Source organism: Chenopodium album, chromosome 22 (assembly GCF_948465745.1).
Source record: "Chenopodium album chromosome 22, dcCheAlbu1.1, whole genome shotgun sequence".
Taxonomy (NCBI): Eukaryota; Viridiplantae; Streptophyta; class Magnoliopsida; order Caryophyllales; family Amaranthaceae; genus Chenopodium; species Chenopodium album.
Genome location: NC_137855.1, coordinates 326398 through 340272, shown reverse-complemented (window position 1 = coordinate 340272; position 13875 = coordinate 326398). Strand labels below are relative to the sequence as shown.

General features: G+C 36.1%; 1 protein-coding gene and 1 pseudogene across 2 annotated transcripts; both read right to left on the bottom strand.

The window, feature by feature from the left end:
• Window positions 1–1135: 1135 nt before the first annotated feature.
• LOC145603494 (serine/arginine-rich SC35-like splicing factor SCL30A) lies at window positions 1136–6443 on the bottom strand. 2 transcript variants are annotated; one of them, XM_081659407.1, is made up of 6 exons: window positions 6305–6443; window positions 5758–5918; window positions 5416–5493; window positions 4514–4678; window positions 2649–2789; window positions 1136–1618 (listed from the first exon to the last, which is right to left on the bottom strand). In XM_081659407.1, the coding sequence occupies exons 2-6, from the start codon at window positions 5901–5903 to the stop codon at window positions 1399–1401; spliced, it is 750 nt and encodes a 249-aa protein (XP_081515533.1). In that variant the 5' UTR covers window positions 5904–5918; window positions 6305–6443; the 3' UTR covers window positions 1136–1398. The 2 variants fall into 2 exon arrangements, with proteins under 2 accessions (XP_081515533.1, XP_081515535.1); XM_081659409.1 differs by having other exon boundaries at window positions 2649–2786.
• A 4832-nt stretch (window positions 6444–11275) lies between these two features.
• LOC145603483 (putative membrane metalloprotease ARASP2, chloroplastic pseudogene) lies at window positions 11276–13197 on the bottom strand (annotated as a pseudogene).
• Window positions 13198–13875: the final 678 nt, after the last annotated feature.

Sequence of the window (13875 nt, the reverse complement as noted above, 5' to 3'; positions counted from 1 at the left end):
ACGCCAAATGCCACCCCCCTTCTTGTGTTTGTCCCTAGAATTTAAAATTATACAGATGTGTCGTATTAAATATTCATATCTTCCAATATTGCTTGTCCTCAACTTGTGTCATTCTTTTATAATACCAACTATTGACTTGATGCAAATTTGTACATAAACCCACTACCCATACATACTACCGATGAAACAAAAACGGATATACAAGAGTTACACCTCAATAAAATGAACTTTCGAGTTACTGGACATAGTTTCTTACTTGGTGTATCTGCTGAACTATTGACTTACGCCCCTCATACCAGTAGGCTCAGTTCGAACACCTTATCTCTTTTCATACAATAGTATGAACTCGAAAAAGCTTTTTTCTGAACGATGTACGTATGATTTATGTCATTATTAATATTAATATTATTATTATTATTATTATTATTATTATTATTATTATTATTATTATTATTATTATTATTATTATTATTATCTATGACAGTAACAATATGGAGAAGCTGCCCTTGAAAAGTTGAAGAGTAGGGGTAACTAAAGTAGGCCAAAAATGAAGAAAAGCATTAGCATTATCCGACAAAAGGTCCAGCACAAAAGATGAAAACAAAAAAACACATGGGGCAAGCAGAGAAAAAGAGTGAATCTTCCTCTGTGCTCACACACAATCCTCAAAAGTTGATTTCTTTCTTTTTACCATCCAAGTCATTTGATAGCCATTAATCTACCAATTTATCATACCATTATACAAACTACTGTAAATATCGGTGTGGAGTAATAACCAATAAGCTACAATAGGCCAGAATCCAATCCTACTTCGTATATATTCAGATACTCAACTCCCCCAAAAACAAAATTCAGAAATTAAATCTACACGTAGTTTATAACGAACTTAAAAATCAGGTGATTAGCCATTAGTAGAAATGTAGATTATATTTATCATCCAAAAAAGTCAACAGTCTTCCAAGTAAAAAGAATAAGGGTCCAGCTGCTTCACCTCTGTTAGCTGGGGCGCATAGTATACCATCTTCAAAGCAGTCAAAAAGTGAGTTAAACCAAAAATTTCAAATCCAATCTAAAATCATTGCTACTTAACTCTAACCATTTCTTAGATTTCCAGATTCTAACTTCAAATTTGCAATTTTAGGTATCAAACCTCACTCATTACAATACCACTAAAGCAAAATCAGTAAAGCCAGATAGCATCATAAGTTTAGCCCAATAAATAGAGCATAAGAAACCTACAATCCCCAGTCTATGGGATAAGTGACATATGTTTAAAATTTGGGAGGCATTGATACTACTACGACTAGTGAGCTACAGAATCACTTCTAAGTTCAGGTAGTTGCCCAAAACAGATATCGATTAAATTGGCAACACAGGAAGTACCATCAAATAAGAAGCCTACTGACTAGGAGATCTCTCTCTGTTCTGCTCCTTGGGATGGTCTTCAGGATATGGGCTCCTGCTTTTATCTCGGCTTGGACTCCTAACAGGAGTTCGGCTCCTGCTTCGACTTTTAGCAACTTTAGGAGATTGCGGTGAACGAGAATATGATCTGCCGCGACTTTCTCGAGAATAAGACCTTTCCCGACTCAGCTTTCCATCTTTGGGTGAAACAGACCTGTCACAAATATGCTGCCACTTCAATGCCCATTACCAGAAACATAAATCAAACACATAAAGCTACTGAGAAAACACGCAATTTGAGAAACAAGACCTACCCAACTATTAAAATGCATGTATGAAGGGAATGTCAATTGAAGCATTATAAATTGAAATGCATGGAAGGAAAGTCAAAAGATCCAGTCCACAAGCTTATCTACATTGAAAGATCATTCACTGATATTATGTGTGCTAGCATGTCCATACTTAGTGCTTCCTAAACCAATACTAAAACGACCACCGCCCAATTCTTGCTGCACAAGGTCTTTCTCCAACTACCCAAAACGAAAAACACTTCATCTTACATTCAACTTAACAAAATCCACCTCACCAAAGTATATGTTGCTTTAGTCAAAATTATGCCATTGGCTTGGCATGATTCAATTTAGATTATAATTGGATTGGGGACAATTAATGAGGGGAAAAGGAATGAAGTAGAGAAGTTGTGCATAAGTGGAGATGGTGGTGATTATTGGTTTATGGTGAAAGAGAATATGGAGGGTCCGATTGGGTAATACATTACCCCAGCAACTGAGGACATTAATTACCTTTGCCTCTCCTAAGGTAGTAGATTACCTCTAATTAAGAGTGATGGTACATTGGTTCCTTGGTTTCTACCTCTTCCATCAAGCAATAAGCAGCATCATATTCAGTTCCACCTTGTTTTATACCGTATGATCCCTTCAATAATGCCCCCTACTCCAAGCATTCAAGTCTCCACTATGATATGGTTTCACCATACAACCAATTTCAGCAACAAGGCAGTTACAGTTATCACCAAGCATATATAATGATTGATGCTTCACAACTAACAGCTATGAACAACCCCCAGCTGAATGCTAATACTAAATACACACAACCCTCCATCAGAACAGATGGGGTAAATAACGGTCAAAGTAGAGTGACAGATAGGAAAAGGAAAAAATGCAAAAATTCTAGGCACATATAAAGATTGCATAACATAAAGTATAACCCATAACATAACATACCTTGAGTGTCTTCGTTTGGGAGAAGGCGAATAATCATCACGACTGTGAGATCTAGACCTGGCACGACGTGGAGGAGGAGAACGAGAATACCGCGGTGAGTGGGAATAACGAGGAGGAGAACGTCTTCTGTCATGCCGACTGCTATAAGGATGAGGAGTGAGATACTTAGAACTCCATCAAAGAAAAATAATGTAACAAGATGCACATAAAAATATTAGCAATAATGAATATAATAGTTATATTATATATGTAATAAAAGTTGAAGCATATAAGAGAGAGAATAAAAGTAAAAGAGCTGGGTTGCAAAAAGGAAAAGGGTTGATGTTATGGTAACAATAGTGTAAAGAAATGTAATTTAAGAAATTCAGAAACAAAGGTGTAAACAGATCATAACAGCCCATAATATACATGGAAGTGGGGGCCTTGCAGAGACAGTGTGGAAGAAAGGAGGGAGAGGGAAAGTCATCAAACTGAACTGATTAATAACATAATATTAATTCAAAACTTGACTTCATCACACATTCTAAAAAATACATCTGCATAGCTCAGGAACTGAAGTAAATAAGAGCCCTTTTTTTTATTTTTGAAAAGATAAGAAAACCAAGTTAAGGAAAAATTAGAAGCCACCATCTTATCAATCTTTTAGGTGAATACATCAACTTTGGGAGACAAAATACAAGCACCATGAAAACCCAAGACAAGCGAAAGAGACCTTGCTAGAGCCTTTAAAAGAAACATATACTGCACACGAAAAAGCTCCCAGACATGTTAAAGGATATCCCTTAAAGAGCCAAAACCACCTTATAAATATGAGGAATGGGATAAAAAAAAAAAAAAAAAAAAAAAAAAAAAAAAAAAAAAAAATAGTCCTAATGACAATATTACTTCCAGGACTCAGGAGCTATGCCAACTTCCCATAGAGCCAAAACCACCTTATAAATGATGGTAAAATCTGGCCAAGGCATCAGAAAAAACAAGAACCACAGGGATAAATTTTTTATGGCTAACAACCCTTGTCAGCAGGAAATCCAAAAATGGAGCTGGGGGAAACAGCTTGTGAGTCGGGGAACTATGAGGACAGACAGTAAAGATGTTGAATATACCGCTATGGGAAGCAAGGGGGCGGCAAAGGCCATATAAACTCCTAAAATTAAACTGAAAGGAGCACTTAATTCATAAGCAAAGAAGAAGGTATTTAAGAGAGCGCTAAATGTGAAATACAATATGAGAACGCGGAGAGGTGGTGTGGTGGACTGGTGGCGGAGAAAATTTTTACAAGGTTTTTGATTCTAGAAAGAGAGAGAAGCATCTATCTCTAGGAAAGCTTCCTTTTCATACAAGACATACAATTGCTTTATGTAAAATTACATTACAAACACACATTAAACTTAGAGGTATCATCAGATGCAGACAACATAGAAGTCAAAATTTAACTTGTATGTAGTATTTCTTTAACTTATCTAAGACGTGAATATTAAAAACCTCATGAGCCTAAGATTGTTCTAAATTCCAAAATTTTATTCATGCTACAAATATTTAAGCTGTAATACTAATCACCCAAAAAGTTTTGAATGATACTCACATAGTAGCGTTTAGGGTTTCAAACAATAGAGAATAACTATCAATCAACATAAAAGATAAGACCAAACGAGATAAAATTATCATTGGCATGCCAGCTTCAATAACAAAATGTGTAGAAAAATGAGCTAAATAGTAGATATAGATAAGGATAATCAAGTCGAAAAATTCTGTAGGACAAAACCCCTTACCCCAGCCCACTACAGGTTACGTCCTGAAAAATCCCCAAATATGATAAGTAAATGGCTAGAAGAATGCTACAAAGGAATGGAAAGACCATGGTTTACCTTGTCCGCTCCCTCACTCTCATCTCAGTTGGCTTCTTCCTGTTCTCCTCAGCAAACACAACTGTCAATTCACGGCCTTGAAAAACTTGGCCATCCATTCGATGCTTAGCATCAGCAGCATCTGCAGGGTCCACATATTGCACGAAACCAAATCCACGAGGCGCTCTGCAAATGGCTAAGAAGATTCTAAAACATCAACTTGTAAAACACAACTGAAAATAGAGTGTGGTGATTATACTCGTGATTATATCGGAATAGGGCATAGGTTCCTCCAATATGGAAGATTATGGTAAGGACTTAAAAAGCAAGCACGTGGCTGCTGACCTTGCAAACATCAGTTTTAAGAGTGACTTGAAATTCTTCAAGACTTGAACTCTTCATAATGTGTTCAAATCCAACTTCCTTCCAATCTTCAAAACCATTAACAACATCTTCCACAGTACTCTTATTACTTGATTGATCTCTATAAACATTGATTTCACTGTTCAATCTCAAAAATTGTAATTAACCGATGTAACAGGGGGCATTAAATACATCATGGAAAATGAATCCATGCTCAAGGATAAAAGATCACTACGATTAAGTTTAGGTTAAATTGTATTGTATGAACCTTCAAAATTCACACTTTTTAACCAAAGCAATGTAATCCAAACAAGGGCAAACAAATAGAGTCAGGACTCAAAACCGTGTAATTTATGATCATCTACCTTGGTCTGTCAATTATATTATTAAACTGGCTTAAGTTTCGAATGTGCAATAGATAAATATCCACCAAAGGAACTGCTCTGTAAATTAACCAAGCACACAGATTCCAAATGAAAATACCCCCAACTTTATCATAAAGGTACTCATTGTGGAGCTTTAATGGGTTTATTATGTGAAAAGAGTAGCTATGAACTTACCCGGTGTAATAATCTCTAGGCAAGTAAATGTCCTTGAGCGGACCAAACTGACCAAATGGCCTTCGAAGATCTTCTGGTCTGTAAAGGAACCAGAATGTAGTGAGCAACTACAAGATTTGGTGATATCAAAACAACTTTATACAACAATCTCCTTCGATATACCATAAGTTTTATCAAAATATAGATTGAAGATAAAAGGTATAAAATGACACAAAAGAAACAGGTAATTGAATAATGTAGAGCAGTCCATAAAGTTGAAACTTTAAAAGGAAAATCTAATCCAACACCAACAACGGTAAGCAGCAAAAGCATTGACAAGAAATAAATGGTTGGCGAGAAAACCTGCAATCGTGGCGGAGATTACGAACTAATAAACTAGTAGAAGGATCTCTACCACGGCCGGAATAGCGACCCCTAGGAGGGGGGCTGTGTCCTCTTCTGGAGTAGCCACCTCTAGGGGGTGAAGGACTGTAACTTCTTCCCCTCATAATCACAATCAGAGTCTGAATAAACAATGGAAAAGCTCTTAGTCTACTTGTATACAGTATCAGTATCAAACATTCAACAACAAAAGGCACAAAATCATACTGTAATAACAACTGAATCAACTTGAAACCCTAATCTGCTGGAAATGGGAAAACAACCAACAAAACAATAAAAATCATCTAGTTTCAAAGATATTCAGAGTATATACATGTAATAAATCAAACAACCTTGTTTGTCAATAATTTGAATTTGAATATGAATATAAGGTTCAAATTAAATTTGTATCTCTGTTAACCTAATCGTTTAAAACTAATATGAGAGAGGAATTAAATAAAACAGCGAATAAACAAGAAGAAACAAACGATTAAATAGATGGAATTATCCAAAAAAAAAAAAAAAGTACCTGAGAAAGGAATCGGATAGAGAGAGTAGAGAGTAATGGAGGTCTGCTGAAGATTCAAGTGGAGCGACGAGAGATAATACGAGTACGAGTAGAGAAACTAGAGTGTAGAGTGTGGTTGCCCTCAGCACTCTAGGGCCTATATTGCGACTCACATTTTTTTTATTTTTCAACGTTTGGGCCTTTTTATTGCAAGTAAACAAATGGGCCTTAGCCCAATACAATTACAACTGCTGTGCTTTTATTTTTTTTGGTTGGAGACTAGGAGAGTAGGAGAGGGTTCAGATTTTATGGATCTCTATGATAACCAGATAATGGACCTCAAATGTGTAGACTAGGCATAGATGCTGATTACTGTATAATTTTGTTTTGAATTTGAATTCAAATCTTAACACAATTATCTGGAATTATATAGGGGACGGGAGGAGGGAGTTTTGTTTGGCTTGCCATTTGATGTCTCACTAAACCGCCTATAACATTTTTGTGTGAGAATGTATGTGTAGAGTTGTTTAAAATTGACTTAACCTATGAAGCGTGAACGATCCAACAACATAATGCATATGCATGAACATAGTGAGTTAGTATGAACATGATCTAGAGCAATTTATGCTATGTGGATTATGGTAGGATGGATAGTCTATTATTTGGGTAAATGGAGTTCATATATAATGATAAACAAAAGGGATATCAAACTATGACTAGGTTTATAACGTTAATTATATAGTAAAGCTACATGAACTCAAAATAGTCTATGTATCGAAGTGGAAATGGCAAAGATAAGTGTATTAGTGTAAGCCATGTGTACATTAGGGAATAACTCTTGTATTAATAGCATGTAGCACCATGATTACATTAGAATATCCATTTGAAGCCAATTGTTCTCAAATTTTAATTTTCATGATACAACTATTCAAAATATCATTGGTTTGTTCATTTATTCTTTTATTTTAGCCTTGGAAAACTCTTCCAAAACCTAAGAAGAAATAGAGGTAATATCACAGTTATTCACAATCCAAATTATTAATAAGTTATTTTCATTTTAAAATTTGTTCATAATCAAATCACATTCGATTGTTTACACTTATTGAATTTTAAAGTAGAGCTTTTTGTTAACACTTTTTCTAGTTCCAAAAGATAAAGTATTTTGAAGGCAGTATTATTTGAGGTGGGAACGTCGGAGAAATTGATGATGTTGTTGTTGAATCGAGTATTATTGTTGTAAGACGGTGTTGACTATTGGTAGACAAACAAAGATTTATAGTCTAGTCGTAGTAATTAGTGATGATTCAGTCAAAGTTGGACATGTAATCTTCTACCAAGTTAGGGAGTAGTGCACTTAGCTAACAGCTGGAGTATTGTGCTTTACTTGACAACAACCCACCAAAAAGGCTAAAACCGTACCGACGCCCTTTCAATCTTCAATCTTTGATTTTGATGCTTAACTTTATCTACATTTCATTTACATGCTTGTCCAATCTTACTACCGAGTATTCAACCGACCTCTTCTCTTTTTATTCATTTTTTGTTTGTTATTGTTCTTCATAATAATAATGGAGATGTTAGTTGTTTTTGTTTGAACATGCTAACTAGCGGTGCATTACTGCATTGCCTGCACATGTCAAGTAATTAGATCAAATTCAAATATTCAAGGATTAATGTATTTTTTTTTTTTTTTTTTTTTGAGGGGGGAGATTAAAATTCATTAATAATAAGCCATACGGCATTTACATAAGAGATCGTAATCGAACAATACATAGACAACAGAATCAATTACAAGTTCGAAATAAAGGAAACTACAATTGCACGCGCAAAATGACATTCTTAAATACCCTTGGCTCATATAACGTTGTCCTATGCAGCCTCTTGCAAGGGGGTCTGGCAATATGTTGCAGTTTCTGACGTGAACCTTCATTGACTCAGAATCCCGTACTCCTCGACCAGAAATCAAACTTGGTACCATACACTTCGCCATTGACAATACAATATCTGATTCAAACACGGACCCCAGCCTGGAAGCATAACCCTTTAGCACAACCCAACAGAAGATCAAACCAAAGCCCCAAAGCCAAAACACCCGGTTCAAATCATGCACCAGAATATCGGCACACCGATCTGCACACCCCATAGCAAACCCTAAAGAACACCACACACAACGACTAAAAGAAAAAATAACAAACCCTAAAGAACACCACACACAACGACTAAAATAAGAAGAAGACAGAAAATTAAAAACAAGACCTACAAACGAAACCCTAGCAAAAGACCCCGCAACCAGTCCAAGAACCACCATCCAAGCACCAAGGTACACCAACCCAACCCACAAAACACCGTACAAGGAAGCCCGACCCGCAGGAACGCGCCCGAGAAACCCAAACCCCACACGACCATGAACCGCGGCAACGACGTCTGGAAACACCAGACTAAGAACGGCCCTACGCGAGGGACTCAGAGGAAACTCCCTCCCTGTTCTCCTGCAACACGTCGCGACGACGACGGCCACGGCGGTGGAGCAGAGACACGGCGGGGAAGCGGGGAATAAGAACGGTGGCAAGCCGGCAACAAGGCCGGTGAGGGATAGCGGTGGCCGGAAAGGGAAAGCGGCGCAAATAGCTAGGTCGACCGGACAAAAAACAAAAGCAAAAAAAGAAAAAAAACACCTCCAGGAGGTAGATCGGAGGCTCGCCGACATAATGGCATGGGCGGTGAGCCTCACACCCGCCGGCGAGCCTCATGGCCGGAGCGAAGATGAGAAGACGGTTGAGGGTTTTTTTGGGGGGAGAGAGAGAGAGCGTTTGTTTGTTTAGTCGACAAATAGTTTATTTAATTTTCTTTCTTAAAAAGAACCCAGGATTAATGTATTTATATTCCTTTATACACAACAAATATTTTTTTTTTTTGGTGTATATATGTCTTTTACGCTCTCTCTCTATTATACTTTGTAATTATTTCTTATAATAATAAATTTCTATATATTACCGTGTTGTAAATTTTTCTTACATATGTATGTACCGACCACATCAATATATACACAATGTTGCACTTATATTTTGTATGACTTGGTACTTGGTAATATAACAAGATTTGACAACTAGCTCAATGAGAAACCTAGAACACAACGTATCCACATTTTGAGCTCAATCAACCAACATTATTGTTGATTATCAAAAAGTTAAAAGATTACCATATATAGAAACAGAAACAAAAAATGAATTGAAATTGAAATAGTGGGTATGGGGATAGCAACGTAACGCGTGAAATTGACGTGATATGATGATGTGATGTTAAGTTTGTAGCGAACACATTAAAAAGGCCATTTATGTTTTAGAGTGGAGCAAGCAAGTAGTATGAGCTGGTGCCCTGCAACTGCACTTGCTATATATCTCATCAAACATTTTGATCCAAAACATACATACATCTCTACCGTCCATCAAAGTCTCGCCTTCATCTCAAAATATTTAATGGACGGTGGTGATGCTCATGTTGGGGGGTCAATAAAGATGCACCTCACGATGTCCATGTCCCCACTAATATCTTCATTTTCGTACGGTCGGTCTAATAGGATTATGATTTTAACTACATGTCAATTATGTTCTTAGATCATCTTTTCTATAATGAGATTCCAAGTACTACTTTAAGATTATGTCTCAATTGACTTTTTTGCATTTGGTTTTCAACTAAAAGTTTACTAGGACCCCCTTCAAGTAAAAGTATCACTTATTGATTAATTGCTTTTTTCAATTCAAACACCAAAAATGAAATACATTGAAAGTATTAGATTCACACCAATTCTAAAACACTAATCAAACATCCCTTAAATGATTTTAAGCTCCATGTAATTTGTTCCCATTGATGATGAGACTCTTATGTTCTGTTTGTTTTGTGGGAAATGGAAGAAGAGGTTCAGAATTTTGGGAGTTCTAGTCCCTTTAGTGAAAAAGCCACGTTTTTTTGGTAATTGGGGTGATTGTTAGTTGGTCTTGAAAGATAGAACAAATAGTAACAGAGATCAGAGAGAGCTGAAAGACATGAGTGGACGGAGGTGAGTGGTGTGATGTGGGTTGATATATAAAAATTTAGAAAAATCTAATGCATCCGATTTTATTTAGTTGCGACAAAAGGTATTATTTGTAATTCTATTTATTTGTAGTTACCTCTTTTTGTTTTTAGTTGCAAATCTAAATTTTATAAAGTATGGAAAAATCTTATAGAGAAATAGTAAGTCAATTAAGGAGCTTCCACAATATTGATATGGTGTGAAAAGTATTCACCAAAATAGTAAGAGACATTAGCTCTCACAAACGGAAAATGTGAGTTGTACGGTGCATTATTTGTAATTTTCAAAATTATTTTATTTATTCGGGTCCATTAAACTTTTGTATTCATCCACATTCTTTCATCCACATTCTTTCCATGTGTAACAGTGGTGTGGTGTGGTGTGGTGGCTGGGAGAAAAGGTACGAGAGAGAGAGAGGAAGAAGAGAATCGGGGAGAAAGGCAAAAAATGCATTAGACAGTGCAAATTGAATAAGAACTCCACTTCACTAATAATAGTGATTAAGGATCAAGAGCTATTTAATTTCACACGATTTTTATCCAGTACTATCAAAATTTTAAGTAATAATGCTAAGGGCTAAAAACACATTAGACAATGCAGTCTGAGTAACAGTAAATAGCACTTCATCACAGAGAGTAAAGGGGTTAAGCAGTTCAAGGATGAAGAGCTATTTAATTTCACATGATTTTATCCAATACTATCAAAATTAGAATATGCTATTTTCAAATTCTTGTCAAAAACAAAAACAAACAAAAAAAAATTCAAATTTTCTGATGAAAGTACTCAGTAACTGACTGTCATGGATCAATTCTTATCAATAATCTTTTGTAATAATAGTTGCTACATAAGGTATGTAAATGTCAACGCAATCATTTATTTAACAACAATATTAATCAACAAGGATAAATAAGAGATATAAGTCAGCGGCAACAAAAACATCAATGACTACCATATATGATATATCAAGTCTTTAAATATGAATTTTTGAGGGCTGCATGCCTGTTCAAGCTATATGACCTCCAATTACAGAAGTATTAATAACTTTTAAAAATATTCTAATTTGCTAGATACAAATTGCTATGACAATAAAAACACAGTATAGAATTGGGAGTTGTTAAACAAGGAACTCAAGTTCTCTTTTGTAAAAATAAACAGGGGATATTGAAGGCCTTAACTCTTCATTGCTTACAGTGACTCATAATCAATCTTGAGAGCTGTGATGACGATAAACATTCTCGTGGAGCCATTGTTATCTTTTTAATGTAATCACAGGCCCGATATCTAATCAATGAGATACAATTCATAGTGTTGGTCTGTTGGATGACAATCACAATAGTCACTGCACTATGAGTGAATCAAACAACTGAATTTGGGGTACCAACATTCCCATCACAACATTTCTTTGAAAAAATCAAGGTTTAGAGTGTCTCGGATTATAAGATACACCCCAAGCAATAAGACTAATGTGATACCTGAAGACATAATCTGCTGCTCCACTTCCAAAGGGAGCTTCTTTCCTCCTCTGGCTGCCTCTATCAGTATCAATGCCAATGTACCCCCATCTAATGCTGGCAGTGGCAGCAGATTTATCACTGCCAAATTTATATTCAAAATTGCCGCGAATTGGTAAAGTCCATCGATGTTGGACCTTGCTACTTCGGCTCCAACTGCGATTATTGCAACTGGACCTGAAACTTTTTCAGCTGATTGCGAAAAGTTCATGAACGTTTGTTTTAAACTGTCCAGCACATTTGATGTTAGACCCCAAAACTCTTTTCCAGTGAAATTGAAAGCCTGAACAATATTATTAGGCTTCACCTTTCTAATACTGACATTAGGAGATAGCTGAACTCCAATTTTACCAGTTCCATCATAACTTTCATCAGGTGTCACCTTAATATCGAAATCCTGTGCTCCTTGTTCAGCTCCTCCTCTATGAATTCCAAGCAGAACATACTTCTTAGGACTAGTCTTAATAACATCAACAACTTCAGTAACAGTCTTAGGGCCGGTTTTCGATAATTGGAAGCCATTAACAGACAGAATAACATCTCCGGGCAGCAACCCGTCTCGAGAAGCTGCCGAAAAAGGGCGTACATCAGGAACAAGTACACCAGGAAAGGCTTCTTGAACAGGCAAACCAACAGACACAATTTGCACAAAAATGATGACAAAAGCAAAGACAATGTTGGCAATAACACCAGCAGAAACCACTAAAATCCGATCAAAAATGGGTCTGTTTTTGAGTAAATTAACATCATCAACAGGTATATCACTATCAGGATCATTATCAGGAAATCCCACAAAACCACCAAGAGGAAAAGCTCTAAGAGAGTATTCTACATTATTAGCATTAAATTTAGCTAAAATTGGACCAAACCCAACTGCAAATTTACTTACATGAATTCCCTGAAGATAGGCTGCCAGAAAATGACCACTTTCATGAACAACAATGATTGCAGTAAGAACACCAGCTGCTTCAATTACAGATTGAGGACCTTCTAAGCCACCTAAATCAAACCCAGATAAATTACACCTGTAATTCCTTGATTCTCTACCAAAATTATGATTTCTCCGCAAGTTTAAACCTTTATCTTGTTTGGGATTGAGGAAGTTTAATCGGGTTCTGGGTTTGGAGAGTGATCTAGGGTTGGAACTGAATAGGGTTTTGATGCCGCAGAAGGAGGGTGTAGGCGGAGAAGATGAGAGGGTAATTACCATGATTATGTGAATTGGAGAAGGGGGAAGAGAGGGATTTACAGTGAAATTGTGAGATGATTTTGGAAGAGAGGTGAGGAGAGAGAGGGAGTTTTGGATAATTCATTTGATTGGTTGATTTGCAACAAGCCAAGGCCATGTCGTTCTCCTATTTTACATTGTGGCTATTGGATTATCCAAGTTTAATGTCCTTATGCTTCCAAATTTCATAAATTTACAATTTAGAACCTGTTCACATTTACTTAATTTCAGTTCAGTTTAGTTCAGTTCAGCTCCAATCAGTTCAGTTCAGTTCAGTTCAGTTCAATTCAGCTCTTAATTTCCCTCTCACATAAAATATTCATTTCATTTCAATTCAGTTCAGTTCAGTTCAGTTCCAATCAGTTCAGTTCAGCTTCAATTAGTTCAGTTCAGTTCAGTTCAGTAAATATGTACAGGCCCTTAGTATAAGGCGTTTGTTCTCCTTGGCTAAGTTCAGCAAAATTTTGATCTAGCTAAAACAATGCGAGCAAATCTAAGCTAAGTTTTACTTAGAATTATACTACGTACTTCGTAGTAAGTTACAAATCTTATAGTAGTAGTAACTTATGTTGTGATCCTTTCATATCCCGCCTTCTATTCAAACAAATTGTTTAGATGACAACATAAATCAAACAATCCATAAGAGCATATAATAAATGATTGAATGCACTTCTTATCCGTAAATAGATTTAAATGATCAATTGTGGAAAATGTATATCCACCTATATAATTAATCATGGTAATAATCCAATGCTCGAAATCTATTTTCATTAATAAATTC

Bases quoted from the DNA above. Each gene is read 5' to 3' on its own strand.
- LOC145603494 (XM_081659407.1), bottom strand. From the start codon at position 5,903: ATGAGGGGAAGAAGTTACAGTCCTTCACCCCCTAGAGGTGGCTACTCC. The intron at 2,790-4,513 runs GTAAACCATGGT...TCATCCTTATAG, and splicing joins AGAGTGAGGGAGCGGACAAG to CAGTCGGCATGACAGAAGAC. The intron at 1,619-2,648 runs GTATGTTATGTT...TATTTGTGACAG, and splicing joins CCCAAACGAAGACACTCAAG to GTCTGTTTCACCCAAAGATG.